The 15402-nt window shown below is 50.7% G+C and overlaps 6 protein-coding genes across 6 annotated transcripts; 4 read left to right on the top strand and 2 right to left on the bottom strand.

Moving 5' to 3' along the window:
- Nucleotides 1–32: 32 nt before the first annotated feature.
- F5147DRAFT_668813 (uncharacterized protein) lies at nucleotides 33–4334 on the top strand. The gene is made up of 7 exons (XM_041435397.1): nucleotides 33–497; nucleotides 560–725; nucleotides 782–1348; nucleotides 1401–3334; nucleotides 3394–3639; nucleotides 3662–3704; nucleotides 3771–4334. Exons 1-7 carry the CDS (start codon nucleotides 141–143, stop codon nucleotides 4049–4051), a joined length of 3594 nt encoding a protein of 1197 aa, XP_041298346.1. The 5' UTR covers nucleotides 33–140; the 3' UTR covers nucleotides 4052–4334.
- F5147DRAFT_668811 (uncharacterized protein) lies at nucleotides 4281–6652 on the bottom strand. The gene is made up of 2 exons (XM_041435396.1): nucleotides 6147–6652; nucleotides 4281–6092 (listed from the first exon to the last, which is right to left on the bottom strand). The coding sequence occupies exons 1-2, from the start codon at nucleotides 6633–6635 to the stop codon at nucleotides 4422–4424; spliced, it is 2160 nt and encodes a 719-aa protein (XP_041298345.1). The 5' UTR covers nucleotides 6636–6652; the 3' UTR covers nucleotides 4281–4421.
- Nucleotides 6653–6996: 344 nt separating this feature from the next.
- Nucleotides 6997–8356, top strand: F5147DRAFT_603556 (band 7 family-domain-containing protein). The gene is made up of 9 exons (XM_041432281.1): nucleotides 6997–7103; nucleotides 7155–7258; nucleotides 7309–7386; nucleotides 7434–7646; nucleotides 7697–7792; nucleotides 7840–7851; nucleotides 7905–7935; nucleotides 7982–8013; nucleotides 8064–8356. Exons 1-9 carry the CDS (start codon nucleotides 7070–7072, stop codon nucleotides 8274–8276), a joined length of 813 nt encoding a protein of 270 aa, XP_041298344.1. The 5' UTR covers nucleotides 6997–7069; the 3' UTR covers nucleotides 8277–8356.
- Nucleotides 8357–8371: 15 nt separating this feature from the next.
- Nucleotides 8372–10529, top strand: F5147DRAFT_249708 (uncharacterized protein). The gene is made up of 5 exons (XM_041428832.1): nucleotides 8372–8535; nucleotides 8590–8664; nucleotides 8712–9650; nucleotides 9707–9968; nucleotides 10027–10529. The coding sequence occupies exons 2-5, from the start codon at nucleotides 8623–8625 to the stop codon at nucleotides 10071–10073; spliced, it is 1290 nt and encodes a 429-aa protein (XP_041298343.1). The 5' UTR covers nucleotides 8372–8535; nucleotides 8590–8622; the 3' UTR covers nucleotides 10074–10529.
- Nucleotides 10530–10544: 15 nt separating this feature from the next.
- Nucleotides 10545–11606, bottom strand: F5147DRAFT_757552 (ATG16-domain-containing protein). The gene is made up of 4 exons (XM_041440379.1): nucleotides 11504–11606; nucleotides 11325–11454; nucleotides 11009–11267; nucleotides 10545–10958 (listed from the first exon to the last, which is right to left on the bottom strand). The coding sequence occupies exons 1-4, from the start codon at nucleotides 11592–11594 to the stop codon at nucleotides 10614–10616; spliced, it is 825 nt and encodes a 274-aa protein (XP_041298342.1). The 5' UTR covers nucleotides 11595–11606; the 3' UTR covers nucleotides 10545–10613.
- A 1002-nt stretch (nucleotides 11607–12608) lies between these two features.
- Nucleotides 12609–15384, top strand: F5147DRAFT_668804 (vacuolar protein 8). Its single transcript, XM_041435395.1, has 9 exons — nucleotides 12609–12766; nucleotides 12822–12908; nucleotides 12959–13195; nucleotides 13257–13379; nucleotides 13487–13609; nucleotides 13660–13911; nucleotides 13961–14335; nucleotides 14383–14505; nucleotides 14553–15384. The coding sequence occupies exons 1-9, from the start codon at nucleotides 12733–12735 to the stop codon at nucleotides 15050–15052; spliced, it is 1854 nt and encodes a 617-aa protein (XP_041298341.1). The 5' UTR covers nucleotides 12609–12732; the 3' UTR covers nucleotides 15053–15384.
- The last annotated feature ends 18 nt before the right edge of the window (nucleotides 15385–15402 follow it).

The raw sequence follows: 15402 nt of genomic DNA, 5'->3' as shown, positions 1-15402 counted from the left end.
TTCAGATCGCGTCCTATGATATCCTATTTTCCACGGAAACGTGCAAACCATACCGCTGAGATTTTTCGCTAGTCACTTCTTGCACTAAGCAATAGCCATTAGAATCAATCACTCTGCACTAACCACCACAAAACTGCAAAATGGCAACTACAACCATGCATTTTGGCCCCGAGTGGATGCGGGCGAAGCCACAAAATCCTGCCGCTCGCCCCCAAGCACCTCCTTCTTCACCTCCTCCGGCAATTTCTAATACACAGCAGCAGCAAACGAACGCGTCAACTTATTCTGCACTCGTTACACCTGCCGCCCCACCAGAGCCTGAGAAACGTGATGAATGCCGTCCTTTCAGATATTCAAAGGAAGCCATGCTCAGAATCTACAAAGAAGGTGGCGGGAGAGGCGGTCTGGGATTAGAGGTGGAAAGGTGGGAGGGTATTGTACATGAAGTCAGCAGTGAACCCACAGCATTGCGCGAAATGAGCGATGTGGAAAAGAAGGTCAGGCAAATTGGACTTATAGTTCATGTTTTTGGCCTTATTGGCTCACACGAGGCATGTAGCTTTTTGCTGGGCCACTTAATTCCGAACTTCGGCGACGCCAGTCTACCGACCTTATAAGCACGCTGTCATCTCCATCTGATAGACCTAGGTTGAACCATTCCAATACCGGAGGAGGGAGCCCTATGAGAGGGTTTGGTCTTATGGGAAGGAGGAGGGACAGCACAGGTGAATACTGGAATGTCCCTGACCTGTGTTGTGACACTGATCCAGGTTTTGCTAAGATCAACCACCACTTACACTACCTCGTAAACTGTCTCTGTCTAATACGCAAGGCAATTCTCCACGCGACGGAGCACTGCCTTCCCCTCGTACCCGAATAGGCGGCTTTACTTCAGGATTCGACGGTGTTCTTAACGGTGGAGATTCTTGGATGGCTAGACGACGAACATCGGAAAGTGTACTGAAAGTTGGGGGAGCATCTACGGGGACTCGTCCGGAGAGTAGAGAAGAGGATGCAAAAGGACATAACATCAAAGAAGATGAGGAAGAACAACACCCAGTACAAAACACTGCGCTTCAGCCTAGCCCTTCTGCCCCCTCTCAATTATCTGCAATCCCTGATGCCCTGCCTCCAGACACCACAAGCAACAGTCCGAGCCCGCGATCTGCGCTAAGTGCAGATTCTGTGGCACATCGTATGACTGGAATGAGTCTTAGTGAAACTGAGCGAACCAACGCAAACTTTCATCCCAACCCGGTGGCCGACAGTCTGACGACAGGTCCACCACCGGGTCTGGATCCAGCTAGCATTGAGTGGTCGTACCTGGATCCTCAAGGTCAAGTGCAAGGTGAGTTCTTCAGATTGCAGTCTTGAGTTTCAGAGGTGATGTTCCTTCCCAGGTCCTTTCAAAGCTGATTTGATGCAGAAATGGTTTGATGAGGGCTATTTTACCCCTGACCTCCTGATGAAGCGTACTCATATGGATCGAGAATGGACGGCGGTCGGGATTCTCGACCATCAGTCCGCTGGCGGCAAAATATTTCTTTCACAATTTCCAACGTCCGCCGCACCTCCTGGTCTCAATATCCGTACCGATTCCTCCCAGAATTTCACCCCTGCCCAGAATTACTCTCCCGCTCATGAGCACAATACATTCAGTGGATACCAGCCTGTGCCAACCCGGACTCTCCGTGCTGCGACATTGGACCCATACCTTAATAGTGCCTCTCCTTCAGATTCCCCCTCATCGTCCTTTGGTGGCGGGAGGTTCGGCAACGGTTCCCCCGATACTTCTGTATTAGCGGGGAGAGTCGGAAACCTTTATACTGGTGATTCAGGACTCGGCTCCCACAGTTTCACTGGAAATACAGGTCCGTTTGGCCCAGTCGGGGACCCCCGCTCGTCGTTCAACACCCTGGCACCCGGCAGAACTTCATCACTGGACACATTCAGTACCTATAAGAACAACAGTAACTCCCAATGGCCACCGTCCATGACCCAGAATGCACAGCATTTTGGCAGTAGTGAACATTCCCTTGCGACTGGTTTCAACAATGGCATCAGCTCGGGTGTCATGCCGGTACCTGTGCCAATTGCGCAGAGCCACTCTTTCACACAGGAGCCCTCATATGGCGATGGCACGTACAGTGCCATGGGCAGTCTAGGTGCCTCGCATGATTCACCCATCGCACGGCAGCCCGTCGAGGCAAACGGGCTAGGCTTCAACAACCTAGGGATGAACGGCTCACCTTATGTGCAGCACTTCCCCCAGTCCCCTGACGTGCCGCAGCAGCGCTCATCTACATCGCCGTTCGGTGAAGTTCTCGCGAAGGTCGCCGAATCACCTGCCGTGCGGACACCAGTGTCTGCCGTACAGCCTGAGAATGTGTCATCACCTTGGGGCGCACCCGAGCCTGTTACTGTACGCCGCCCGGTGGTTGAGATCCCTACCCCACCCCCTGTTGCCAAGGCACCTCCAGCTGCCTGGAGTCAACCGCCACAACCCGCCCGCAATGCTCCCAAGTCAAAAGACCCTTCACCATGGCTGACGGCCTCCCTAGGCGTCGTTGATGATGGATGGCGCGAGGTTCCTGGCCCAAATAGTCTCACTGTGAGCAACCTCGGGCAGCACAATAAGATGTTTGAGGATGTGGATGAGGAGTCCAACGTTGCTGTGTCGCTCATTGGGGAAACGGAGGAGGAAGTTGCTACTGCACCCGTACCCGTGTCAGACATACCTCAACCAGCACCTGTGGCCCCGGCTCCCGCTCCCCATATTGAGCCCCCGGCATTTACAGCGCCCAAGGCCAAAGCCAAATCCACCGTTCGTGAGGCCCAAGTGCCCGCAGCTTCAGCACCGAAATCTACACCTCCCGCACCCACACCTGCCTTAAAGAGCCCATCTCCTGTTCCAAAGCCTGCGTGGGCGACTGAGGACGATGCGAAAAAGGGCAAGGCATCGCTCGGTCTGCGCGAGATCCAGGAGGCAGAGGTAAAGAAGACAGAGGCACGTAAGGTTGCAGAACGCGAGAGGCTTGCACGCGCCAATGTGCCGACCCCACCTGCTGTCGTCGAGGATGCGCAACCGTTTACCGCATCGTGGGGACTTCCAACCTCTCAAACGGGTGCACGAGCTACTGTGACACCAAGAGGTGCAGAAGCTGCGGTAACACCTGCGGCGAGTGCTCCAGTGTGGACGTCAACGAGTACAGCGCCTACCAAGAAGACGATGAAGGAGATCCAGGAGGAAGAAGAGCGCCGGAAGAAGATGGGGTTGAAGGATTCAATGGCGGCGACAGCTGCAAGGCGCGGATATGCAGAGACTACTTTCAAGGTGTGTGCAAGGACCTCTGTAATGCGGGACTGCTTATTGATTCCCTTTCGATTGTATAGGTGGTTCCCAGTGCACAGGCTAGTGGTGGGGCATGGACGACAGTTGGTTCAAATGGCAAGACAAACGCACCTGTACCTGCTCTTGGACCCGCACCGGCGCCTGCTCGTCCAGTTGCCGCTCCATCTGTGTCCACACAACCAGCGCCTACGCCTCGCCCCAATGGTATAGCAGTCCGCTCGACATCACAGACTTTTACAAAGGCTGCTGCTGTCACACCATCACGCACTGGACGACACGCCCGGTTCGTCTGCCAACGATTTCCTCAAGTGGCTGAGCGATGCATTGAAAGGGCTCAATCATTCTGTGAACCGTGAGTTATTCTTCTAGATCGCTTCATTAACTGTTTCTGATATATGATATTATTTCGGGTGAGCAGTGGAAGATATGACACAGATGCTACTCTCTTTTCCTCTTGACCCAGACCCTTCTACATCAGAAATCATTTCCGACTTGATTTACGCGAATAGCACTACGCTTGATGGACGGAGGTTTGCGGCAGAGTTTGTTAAGCGCCGCCGGGCGAGTGGGACAGCTGGACCAGGACCGAACGGGAACGGAAAAGTGTCGATCGCAGACGTGGTGAGGACGGCGCCACGGGCTGCTCAACCAGAATGGGGGTTCAAGGTGGTGAATAAGAAGAAGAAGGGGAGGGCATGAGTTGGAATTGGAGTAGGAGAGGGATGGGGGATATTTTTTTAGTGTCACATGCATACTCATAGGCATGGTCAGACGCTCGTTTACTTGTTTTAATATCATCTCATGAATTAATTTTCTGTGCTCAAGTCCTAGCTTCATGAGGTATTACAGTCAAAATAGCATTGATCGTACTCGAGCACAGTACAAGTGCCTAACGCGCGTTGAAGAATCACTCAAAGTTTTCTGACAATTTTGTATAACATACATGTATTGGGTTAGTACACATGGAGTATAGTAATCAAATAATTATGAACAAAGTATAAGATGATAAGTGAAACTTAAAGAAAACAGAGTCAAGGAATCCGACAGATAGTCCACGACCTACTGGCGCTCAAAGAAGCAGAAACGTATCCACTTCTGTCTCACTGACGGGAGACGAAGGTGCGGCCAATTCCACACTAGAATAAGACTCTATCACGTTCACCTCCGAAGGCGTCTGCTCATGATCAGATCCCAAGAACGAAGACGCCGCCGCCGCCGCCGCCGGTACAAGTGATGCCGGCTCATCTGTGGTATCTACCACTTCCGCGGGAATATCACCGTCCGCATGGGTTAAATTCTCAAAATCGGCATGAGAGACACCGAGTGTGTTTTGGGAATGTGAATCGGAGGTATCAAGTGGAGGTGGCGTTAGACGCGTTGCGGATAGGGATGATGGTTGTATAAGGTCCGCATTGGCGGGTAGGTCAGTGGCCTCGATGATTACTGCGTCCTCACTTGCTGGGTCCTCAGAGACAGCGGCGGTGCCAACTGCATCGACAAGCGGCTCCTCGGACTCTTCTTCCTGCGGGACCGAAACCTGCTGAGCTGTCAACGGCTCCTCAGAGGATGCTGTGGGAAGAGAAGCAGAAGTAGAGCTCGGCTCCGCCACAGATGCAGTTGCGATCCCGATGGAACCAGTAGGTGCTTCTATGATAGCGTCAAGCACTACAGGGTCGACAATTGCTTCAATAGGAGAAGGGGCGGCGGCTGCGATTGCTTCGACTTGAAGTGCAGGAACAAAGACGTTGGTAGGAGCTTCGTCTATAACGGGGACCTTGATGGGCGCGAGATCCGCAGAGGTCAGATTCTCCGGCTCCGAGGCCTGCTCGACAGGCACGGTAACAATGACAGAGTCTGCCTTCCTGGCGCGAGCACGACCCCTTCGCTCTTCCACACCTTTCTCAAGTTCTTCCAGCGCTTGCTCTACGCGTGCCACAACTGCGCGCCTTGCGTCTCTCACTGCATGCGATCCAAAGCTGGGGATGTTGTCCAAGTCTCCGAGGAGCAACGACAGCGCGTGTTCCTGCGCGCGGAGAGGTGCATTTGTCGCGGTGTATGTCAATGCAAATGTATCATCGGTATCAAGAGCTGAGTAACCTGGGGACGGCGAACGCGAAGGAGAGAAATCGAGCTCAGCGGGGAACTGGAAGTCAGCAAGGAGCGTCTCCAGGCGGGATAAGATCCAAGTGATTTGGGAGAGGGAAGATGCGACCTGGGCTGGAGACGCAGAAGACTCTTCTTCGGTATCAGAGTCAGGCGTCTCTTTGGCTTTTCCCTTTCCCTTGTGTGAGGAGGTAGTGCGCTCTTCGTCGACATTAACTTGCGTAGAGGTAGGGGCAGCGAATGTTACTGGAACGCGTGGAGTGTCTGTCGACGTGCCTTCAGACAGACTAGTAAGGATTGACCGGAAGGTGTTGCTTAATTCAGACTGGAACTGGTCCATGAGACGGTCCTCGAGTCTGTCCTTGAGGCTTTCGTCGGAGTCACGTATCTCCTTGGCCTTTCCTTTCCCCTCGTATGAGGAGGTGGTTGGCTCTCCGTTGACATTGACCTGCGTGGACGTAGGGGTAGTGGATGTTACTGGAACACATTGGACAGGAGCTTCGGTTGAAGTGCCTCCAGAGAGACTGTCAAATATCGACTGTAACTGTGACATACGATCATCAAGCCTTTCCTGGAGGCATGGCTGGTTCTGGACAGGGGCCTTTGAGGTGGAAGCTGTGGCCTGAGTAGGAAGTTCCTGGGATTGTGGTAAGTCGCACAAAGCATAGTCAGTGAACGAAAGTGAACGTACAGCATCCACAGGCAGGCCACAAGGCCAATATGCACTGAGGTATGGTTCGGCATGTGCCAGGAAGCCATTAGCCTCTGTAGCGCGGCGGCGGGCGTGGAGTTCTCGCTCCCTTTCTTGCTTCTTGCGTTGAGCCTGAGGAGCAGCACACCAGCCTCGGATAGCTGGGTTGTGGTCGCGATGGAGCTGCTGGATTGCAGCGTTGCGGGCAGCTCTGGAGAGTGCAAGCTCGTACTCGAACTCGGCAAGGTCATTTGTGCTGTAGCCGTAGTACGGCTCGGGAGTATGGAGATAATCATCGCGCTCTAGTACACGGTTAAGCAGGCCATTTATACTGCGCAGCTGGTGAATGCTCTGCTGGTTTGGATACTGTTGTGCATAAAGAGCATTCTGGATGGATTGATTCCTGAGCTGCTGCTGATGGCGAGCCCATGCACGTTGGCGTGCAGCATAAGGGTCGACAGAGCGGTAGGGAGTAGCGAATACCAACATTGTGTATTGAATGAGAAAGAGATGAGATTATGGAGGATATCATTTTGAGCACTGATTTTATATGCCAGGATTGTGGACTGTGGATTGCAATGAAATGACGAATCTGCTTGGTGAGCAGATGGACGCGTAATTGACAGACGCGTCCACCAATTCATCGTCACTTCCACTAAATTCGAGAAATTACCAAATTAAGAAGGCCACACTTGGCAGCTTCAGCGAGAGCTCGGCGAGTGGGTGACTGGTGACCGGTGACCACCCATCTAACTAGCTAGTAGTGGCCTACAGCTGAGGAACGTATACGTAGACTAGAATCTACCGTGCGCTATCATTTCGTTTACCAATTCAAAGATATTGAGCGCGCGGCTCGGCAAAAATGACGGCAGTACTATACGCGTTGTTTGTGTTGTATTTGGCTCGCCTTCCTTCTCTCCTTCATGGCCTTTCCACAAGCTGCAAGTCGTTTCCTCGGTACGAAATTATCTGAACAGAAAGATGTCTTTTAACATACTATTGCTAAAGTTCCCCTTGGCTTGGCCTTTGCCGTTGCCCAAGCTAGTATCTACGATGTGCCAGGCGGTTTCCGAGCAGTCATGTTTGACCGCTTTTCTGGTGTAAAGGACAAGGTATTCAATATCTTCAACGAGACTGCCGCTTTATATACCATCCAATACAGCCCACCAGTGAAGGTACCCACTTCCTCGTTCCATGGCTGCAGAGAGCAATCTTGTACGACTGCCGGATTAAACCCCGTGTACGTCATTTTCGTTACAACTATCCTTCTGCTTAAAAATTCTTCAGAATATTTCAACAACAACCGGTTCAAAAGACTTACAAATGGTCTCCATCACACTTCGTGTCCTGTCCAGACCAGACGTCGAGCATTTACCTCGCATCTACCAAAGCCTCGGCATGGACTATGACGAACGTGTTCTACCTTCCATCGGGAATGAAGTCCTAAAGGCTATCGTAGCACAATTTGATGCTGCTGAATTGATTACCCAGCGTGAAGTGGTAAGTCACTTGTCAGTCATCGTCGCGTCAGATCCATAGTGCTTCCCCAGGTCTCGTCAAGAATACGCGCAGACTTGCTACAACGTGCCGGCGAGTTCAACATCAAGCTTGAGGATGTGTCTATCACCCATCTCACATTCGGAAAAGTCCGTAGTCCTTGTACTTCATTTTATCCAACTGACACCTTTTGTAGGAATTTACTCAGGTTCGCATGACACTATGTACGACATATCGGTTTTTTACTAATCAAATTTACAGGCTGTTGAAGCCAAGCAAATAGCACAGCAAGGTAAGGTTTCAACTGCTTATTACTATGACAATCTAACCTGTTACAGATGCCGAGAGAGCCAAGTTCATCGTTGAAAAGGTAGGTTCTTGGTAAGGAGTTGACCTGATCAGGTTACTGACGGCATGCAGGCGGAGCAAGAGCGTCAGGCCGCCGTTATTCGTGCGGAAGGTGAGGCAGAAGCAGCAGCAACAATTTCAAAGGCCATGGACAAAGCTGGAGACGCTTTCATTGCACTTCGTAAAATAGAGGCAAGCAAGGCGATCGTGCAGAGCTTGGCTGCCAATGGGAATGTGACATATATTCCGAGCAGTGGTGTGTTATTAAACGTACCTACAAAGTAGTCTATCTACAAAGTTCCTATTGGTGTTGAATTGAAATCGGCGATGACCGTGGGATGAATTCCCATGGGTGATGTGGTGAAAAATGGGATTGTAGTAAAGATCTTAGTAGTCGACGACGAAGTGCGAAGAGGCCAACGTCGTTCAAAGTCTCTCTTGTTCTCTTTTTCTTTGTCTCTTTCTCTCTCTCTTCTCGTGTTTTTCATTTTTCTGTCTATTCTCGACGGACAATCCTTCTCTGATTTCAGTAATCAATTCTCCTGTGCGTCTTTTCATTTCCTCATCAATCTCTAGCCCAGCTCACTCAAACTTATAGCCTCTCATTCTCATTCACTATCCATATTAAATCATGAATCCAATGGGTGGTATGGGTGGCCATGCGGAGGCACCAGTGAGTAACAATCCCCAAGCCCATAGATATGGTCTCATGCATGGCAGCGGAGGGCCCATCTTTACGTTGGGAATCTTAGTCCAAGAGTAACCGAGTACATGCTCACAGAGATCTTTGCCGTTGCCGGTGCAGTTCAACACGTCAAAATCATCCCTGACCGCAACTACCAGCATGGTGGTCTCAACTACGGTTTCGTCGAGTACATCGACATGCGCGCAGCTGAAACTGCCCTTCAAACCCTTAACGGACGCAAGATCTTCGACACTGAGATTCGCGTTAATTGGGCCTATCAAGGCCAGCAAAACAAGGAGGACACCACCGGTCACTATCACGTTTTCGTCGGTGACCTCAGCCCAGAAGTCAACGATGAGGTCCTCGGCAAGGCTTTCAACGCGTTCTGCACAATGTCCGACGCTCGCGTGATGTGGGACATGAACTCGGGAAAATCTCGCGGTTATGGTTTCCTTGCGTTCAGGGATAAGACTGATGCAGAGCAGGCCATCGCGACTATGAATGGTGAATGGCTTGGCTCGCGTGCTATCCGTGTCAACTGGGCAAATCAGAAAACTCAAGGAGGGCTGCCTGCTCCTCCACGCCCCGGAGGCAGCGTCGGCACCGCACCCGCCCCCATTAACTTCCAGGGTGGGCCCCTCTCTTATGAATCCGTCGTTCAACAGACTCCTTCGTATAACTCCACCGTCTACGTCGGAAACCTCGTCCCGTACTGCACCCAAGCAGATCTCATCCCACTGTTCCAATCTATCGGGTACCTCTCGGAGATTCGCATGCAGGCAGATCGCGGATTTGCATTCGTCAAGCTCGATACGCACGAGCACGCTGCCATGGCTATCGTGCAGCTGCAAGGACAGATGGTCCACGGCCGTCCCATCAAGTGCAGTTGGGGCAAGGACCGGGCTGATGGGACTCCTGCGCAGCCCGGAGCGCCGCTCAGCCCGACGACTCCAGCAGCTCCTTATGGAAACATGGTGAGTATTCTCACTTGTAAAAATATTCCTTAGCAGGCTCACTGGTCTTATGACAGCCCATGTATGGGATACCGCAGCCTACTACTTATGGCCAGTATGGGTTTGGCGGATACGGTGGTTTCCCTAACCAAGGTGGTGCTGGTGGGTCGCCGACGCCTGGCATGCCTCAGCCTACTCCTGGTGCCGTCGGTTCTGGCCTTGGCGGTGCAGGAGCGGGCGGTGCGGACCCCTCTGCTGTTGGTGCTGGTGGTGCAGGTGCTGGCGCTCAATGGCCCACTGGCGATGCTGCTGCTAGCTACTATGCTAATTACTGGGGTGGTGAGTGTCTTCTTTTCACACATACCAACCATCTCTTACCCAACGATTCATATTCCAGGATATTACGGTCAGCAAGGACAAGGCGCCGAGGGCCAGGGTGCTTAAAGAATCCTTGTTTGCTCCATATTTTATTCTTCCCATTCATCATCGATAACGTGCTCGTGCCTCTCGAATGTAGCCTGCGAACATCGTCCATTCAAGCCAAAGTGTTTTTTTCTCGTCTCACGACCCGAATCCAAAATTGTGAAAGATGTGCTTTTGTATGGTGACTTCATCCAAGAACAAACAGTATTATCCTTGTTTTTCGCCTCATCATTTTGTTATTAACTGATTCCAATTATTCATCTCCTTCCTGCGTCTCTTGCTAATGAAGTATTTCATCTGTCTCTTGTTCTTTTTCTTCCTCACTTATTTCCGTCGTTGGTTGTTGTTTGTGTATATATCCTCGGTAGATGTGCGGCTTCTCATTAAACTACGTCTACTCGACGGTGCAATAGGTTTTTTTTGATAGCAAAGTCAACCCACTTACCTGAACAGTTCGATTAAGATGAATCATTTGTTCATCCTGATGTTCCATGAGTCAGAAAGGGTATGTGATTATAAGGGTAGTATGTGCATGAAGTAGGGTCTACTGATCGTCCACCATCAACCATTCGGAGTCTGATCCAAGCTCGTCTCCCCCTGCAATTTTGTGCCATCCGTCAATGTCTCCTCCACTATCTCCCCCTCCTTCACCCCGTTTCCCGACAGCGAAGTGCCATTGCCTGATGCTGGTTTTCCATCTCCACCATCACGCCAGTTGAGTACAGCCTGATGCCGCGAACGCATATCCTCATAGAAATCGTTTGCCTCGTTCATCTTGTTTGCTTGTGCCTGCTTATCATCTAGCCAGCGTTGAAGGAGTTTGGCATTATCCCTCGTTAGCGTCTGATTCCGTTCATCGATCTGGCCGAGTTCAAGCTGAAGCGTGTTAATCTCATCATGGAGGATCTATGCACAAGATCAGGGCTGATCAGAAAAAGGGATATATATAAGCGCACCTGTGCAGTACGATCTTTCTCAGCCATGAGCTCAGCATGCTGATCAACCTTCCTGCGTAGATGCGCGACCTCTTCGCGGGCTTTGCGGAGGTTCTCAGTCTCGATGCGCGATGCTTCTTCCTTTTCGCGAAGGGTTTCGTTCATGGCTAGCAGGCGCTGAGCATTCTGGCCTTGTGTCTTGTACACGGTCGCGAGCTCATCGCGGAGAGACGAAATTTGGGACTCGAGCGAGGCCATGTACGCTGCGCGTACGGGATTGCTGTTCCAGAGAACATGAGATCGACGTGTGTGCATTGGATGAGATGGCTGAACTTACTCTTCGCTTGATGCTGTTCCAGGTACATGGACTGTCGAGCTACTTGGGTTTGCGCGAACCGAGCCGACTGCTTTGAGGAGAGATGCATTACGCTCTTTGAGAAGCTTGGTTTGTTGAGCGAGTCTGCGGTCTGAATTGGGGGATCAGCGGAGTCTTATGGATTGTTGAATGGAGCGTACATTGCTCGATTATGGATGCGAAAGCGTTTTGTTTTGCGTTTCGCTCTGATAGTCTGAGGCGGAGGAGCTCTTGCCAGGATGGCTCGGCCATGGAGAGTTTAGGATATCTGCAATTACACACTGCATGACTCGAAGTTCGGTATAGAGCGTGACAGGATCACAGTCACGCATCATTTCTTGAAAAGGAAGGTAGTCCTTGTGTTAATACACTACTTCCCCTGAGGAATTCACTTTGTATTTTAAGGAACGAGTATGATAGGGCAGAGTAAATAATCCATGGGACATAATCTATTCATCCGCCATGTGTGGATAATTTGCTGCCATCGAGATTTAAGACAAGGTTCATAGCCATATCGCAATAATATCTCACAAGGGAAACGAAAACTTACCGCGTGAAATCGGCGACGGGATTCACCACCACAATCTCCAGTTAATAAGACATTATAAGCATTTCAATGAGACCGGGCAGGAGCAGCGATCTAGCTCCGACAATTAGTACGATATCTCTCCGTGAATTTATCCTCGGAAAACGCAATGAGGCCTTCGATGGTGAAGGCGTGATACCCCCACCTCAATATCTAGGTCTGAGCGCCCCTTGCAGGAAGCGTTCTATGGTTACAGTGGTTCTCGGGACTATGACAATCCAAGGTCTCTGCCCGTATCGGTCAATTCAACTGACCATCGGGAGACGGTAACCAAGAAGATGCGGAAATTCATTGGCAAACACAGTCCAAGTGACGTCGAGACCACATAATTATCACGGATGGCATATCTTGGCGATGGACTTACATGTAGAAATGATTATGCCTCGATGGTCAGCCGAAAATTCCACCTTAAAAATAATCTTGTACGTCTGTCGTCCCTCAACATTTGGCGACCGAGCCTGGCACACATAGAACATTACCAGCAGTCAGTATGCGCAGTCGGTTGCGGTCCAGCTATAGACGAGCTATCCGTTCGTGACGCGAATTATTCCGTTAAAGAGAACTGAAGAAGTCTGAAGCACAGGGTTGACGGCGATGAAGCACCGTGCAAAGAGTGTGACATGAGTGTGACAGGGCGGCGATTACCGCAGTTACCCACGAGATGTTTGAAACGCAGACCAGTTGCTTGCCTTTCGTTGGCATACCTTTAATTTTCCTTTATACACCTTTTCCTATCCTCTTCCCCTTTTTCTGTTCCTCTGGTCTTTCTTGGCCCCTTTGTATACTTTTTGCTCGTACAGAGCTATGGGTGCTGTCAGCAGTTGTTGTGAATCCTGTTGTAAGTCTTGCCAACTCTAATATAGACTTGAATCCCCCTCATAAATTTCTACAAGTCCGTTCCAGGAGATCTCAGCAGTATGAGCCTCTTCTTCTCGAGAATGAACGAGAGGCAGTCGCAGACCTTCTCCAATATCTAGAGAGTATGTATTCAACATAGGCAAAGCTAACTTTGGTTCACGTGAGCACATAGACCGCACCACCACCAACTTTTTCCAGGGCTCCCCACTCACCGCATTGACGACCCTCTCTTTTTCCGATAATGTCGACTTGCAGCGCAGTGCTGCACTTGCATTCGCCGAAATCACTGAGAAGGAAGTGCGCCCCGTGGGGCGGGATACGCTCGACCCAATTCTTTTCCTCCTGAGCAGCCAGGACACGGAGGTGCAGCGTGCTGCTAGCGCTGCCCTTGGAAACTTGGCCGTTAACAGTACGTTACACCACGCTCATGCATGCTCCCAATCGTGACATTAATGATGTCACTTGTACAGCTGATAACAAGCTCCTCATCGTGAAACTTGGAGGCCTGGAGCCACTCATTCGCCAGATGTTGAGCCCAAATGTCGAGGTGCAGTGTAACGCGGTAGGCTGTGTCACAAACCTTGCAACGCATGGTAAGTCTAGCCCATATCGATGGTGATTATCGATGATTGACCTGCTTCTAATCACTTGCGTGTCGTTTCTGATTGGCTTCTGTCACTTGAACGTTTGACACCCTAAGATGACAACAAGACGAAGATCGCTAAGTCAGGCGCACTTGTTCCGCTTACTCGCTTAGCACGGTCCAAGGATATGCGCGTTCAAAGAAACGCTACTGGGGCCCTACTAAACATGACCCACTCAGGTACGTAACAGTTCCCATCGGAGAACTTATTATTGAAAGAACATTTATAGATGAGAATCGACAGCAGCTTGTAAACGCCGGTGCCATCCCCGTGCTGGTGAGCTTGTTGAATTCGATGGACACAGATGTCCAGTACTATTGCACGACCGCATTGAGCAACATTGCCGTCGATGGAGCAAATAGAAAGAAACTAGCACAGAACGAATCAAAGCTCGTTACGAGCTTGGTAGCCCTTATGGATAGCCCGAGTTTAAAGGTTCAGTGTCAAGCTGCCCTTGCTCTACGGAATTTGGCTAGTGACGGTACTTGTTTTCTCTTTGACGTTTCTTCTGTTTAACATTGGTTCCGCAGAGAAATACCAACTAGAAATCGTCAAAGCTGACGGTCTTACTTCACTTCTCCGACTGCTCCAGTCTACTTACCTCCCACTCATCCTATCTTCTGCTGCCTGTGTCCGTAACGTCTCCATTCACCCACAGAACGAGTCCCCTATCATCGAGTCCGGGTTCTTGCAACCGCTCATTAACCTTCTGTCATTTAAAGACAACGAGGAGGTTCAATGCCACGCCATTTCCACACTGCGTAATCTTGCTGCTAGCTCGGAGAAGAATAAGACGGCGATTGTGAAAGCAGGCGCGGTGCAGAGCATTAAAGAACTCGTGCTAGAAGTGCCAATGAATGTGCAGAGCGAAATGACTGCCTGTGTCGCCGTGTTAGCCCTGAGCGGTCAGTTACATGCGTTCTGTGATAGTCTCTACTGACGGGTTCGACAGATGAGCTCAAGGGCCAATTGCTTGAGATGGGTATCTGTGAAGTACTGATTCCGTTGACGAATTCACCTAGCTCAGAAGTCCAGGGCAACAGTGCTGCCGCCCTTGGTAATCTATCATCGAAAGGTGGGTTTAGCTAGGTTTGATTTTTCCGGGAATTGACCTTTTTCCAGATGGCCGAACTGCATCTGATGACTACTCTGCATTTAACGACGTATGGGAGAAGCCTGATGGCGGCATGCACCGATACCTTTACAATTTCTTGACGAGCGTAGACGCCACCTTCCAGCACATTGCGGTCTGGACGATCGTGCAGCTACTGGAATCGGGAGATCCTCAATTGGTCAGCAATATCCGCCTTTCTGGCCTTTTGAACCCCTCGATCAGGCAGCTCGCATTGTCACGTACACCATCGGCGACGTCTTCTGCTGGCACGCCTCGCTCACACCGGTCACAGTCACAATCATACGCAGATACCGATGCTGGCGATGGTCAGGGGGAGATCCAACTGCTTGCACGGCGGATTCTAGAGTTTGTTGACGGGGATGTCGATGGAGGACTTCCGCGAAGCGTAGCTGGGTCTCATATGGCGGGGTCTTCTGTTAGCAGTGCCAGGGATGAGGAACTCAGAAGGAGCGTGCGGGAGGCGTTCTCGTCTGGTTCGCACCACTAGCTAGGGTGGCTAGTAAGAACGGTATATATCCTTCGTTCACGGTCTGTGCTTGGCCTTTCCGTTGTACATCCTTTGCCTTGCTGTGCATCTTCTTTTCTTAATCGTATACTTATGTTTTTAGTTTTAGTTTTTGTCTCGTGGCTGATGAGTTTTCTTTTTTTAACGGTTTCCGATGACTCGTGTTGGTTGAACGGTGATGATTACGACTGGATGCTTGTGACGAATAGACTTTACTGCTGCGTATCACCTGGTCAGGTCCCCGGAATTAGGTATGCAAGTAATTTCCTAATGGAGTAAATGAATTACCAAATTTAAATCTCACCATTGTTCCACGACGCTGTGATCATAAT

This window comes from Suillus discolor (genome assembly GCF_016758755.1).
Source record: "Suillus discolor strain FC423 chromosome Unknown F5147scaffold_4, whole genome shotgun sequence".
In the NCBI taxonomy this organism is placed as follows: domain Eukaryota; kingdom Fungi; phylum Basidiomycota; class Agaricomycetes; order Boletales; family Suillaceae; genus Suillus; species Suillus discolor.
This window is presented reverse-complemented; position numbering and strand designations above follow the sequence as displayed.

Excerpts from the sequence above, each read along its gene's own strand:
- F5147DRAFT_668811 (XM_041435396.1), bottom strand. The coding sequence starts at position 6,635 with ATGTTGGTATTCGCTACTCCCTACCGCTCTGTCGACCCTTATGCTGCA. Across the intron at positions 6,093-6,146 it reads GTGGCCTGCCTGTGGATGCT|GAACTTCCTACTCAGGCCAC; the intron begins GTACGTTCACTT and ends CCACAATCCCAG.
- F5147DRAFT_668804 (XM_041435395.1), top strand. The coding sequence starts at position 12,733 with ATGGGTGCTGTCAGCAGTTGTTGTGAATCCTGTT. Across the intron at positions 13,380-13,486 it reads CACAAACCTTGCAACGCATG|ATGACAACAAGACGAAGATC; the intron begins GTAAGTCTAGCC and ends TGACACCCTAAG. Across the intron at positions 14,506-14,552 it reads TGGTAATCTATCATCGAAAG|ATGGCCGAACTGCATCTGAT; the intron begins GTGGGTTTAGCT and ends ACCTTTTTCCAG.
- F5147DRAFT_603556 (XM_041432281.1), top strand. The coding sequence starts at position 7,070 with ATGGCCTTTCCACAAGCTGCAAGTCGTTTCCTCG. Across the intron at positions 7,259-7,308 it reads TTTCTGGTGTAAAGGACAAG|CCCACCAGTGAAGGTACCCA; the intron begins GTATTCAATATC and ends CATCCAATACAG. Across the intron at positions 8,014-8,063 it reads CCAAGTTCATCGTTGAAAAG|GCGGAGCAAGAGCGTCAGGC; the intron begins GTAGGTTCTTGG and ends GACGGCATGCAG.
- F5147DRAFT_668813 (XM_041435397.1), top strand. The coding sequence starts at position 141 with ATGGCAACTACAACCATGCATTTTGGCCCCGAGTGGATGCGGGCGAAG. Across the intron at positions 498-559 it reads TGAGCGATGTGGAAAAGAAG|CTTTTTGCTGGGCCACTTAA; the intron begins GTCAGGCAAATT and ends CGAGGCATGTAG. Across the intron at positions 726-781 it reads AAGGAGGAGGGACAGCACAG|ATCAACCACCACTTACACTA; the intron begins GTGAATACTGGA and ends GGTTTTGCTAAG.
- F5147DRAFT_249708 (XM_041428832.1), top strand. The coding sequence starts at position 8,623 with ATGAATCCAATGGGTGGTATGGGTGGCCATGCGGAGGCACCA. Across the intron at positions 8,665-8,711 it reads GTGGCCATGCGGAGGCACCA|CGGAGGGCCCATCTTTACGT; the intron begins GTGAGTAACAAT and ends CATGCATGGCAG. Across the intron at positions 9,969-10,026 it reads CTATGCTAATTACTGGGGTG|GATATTACGGTCAGCAAGGA; the intron begins GTGAGTGTCTTC and ends TTCATATTCCAG.
- F5147DRAFT_757552 (XM_041440379.1), bottom strand. The coding sequence starts at position 11,594 with ATGGCCGAGCCATCCTGGCAAGAGCTCCTCCGCCTCAGACTATCAGAG. Across the intron at positions 11,455-11,503 it reads CGCATCCATAATCGAGCAAT|ACCGCAGACTCGCTCAACAA; the intron begins GTACGCTCCATT and ends CCCCCAATTCAG. Across the intron at positions 10,959-11,008 it reads AGAAAGATCGTACTGCACAG|ATCCTCCATGATGAGATTAA; the intron begins GTGCGCTTATAT and ends TCTTGTGCATAG.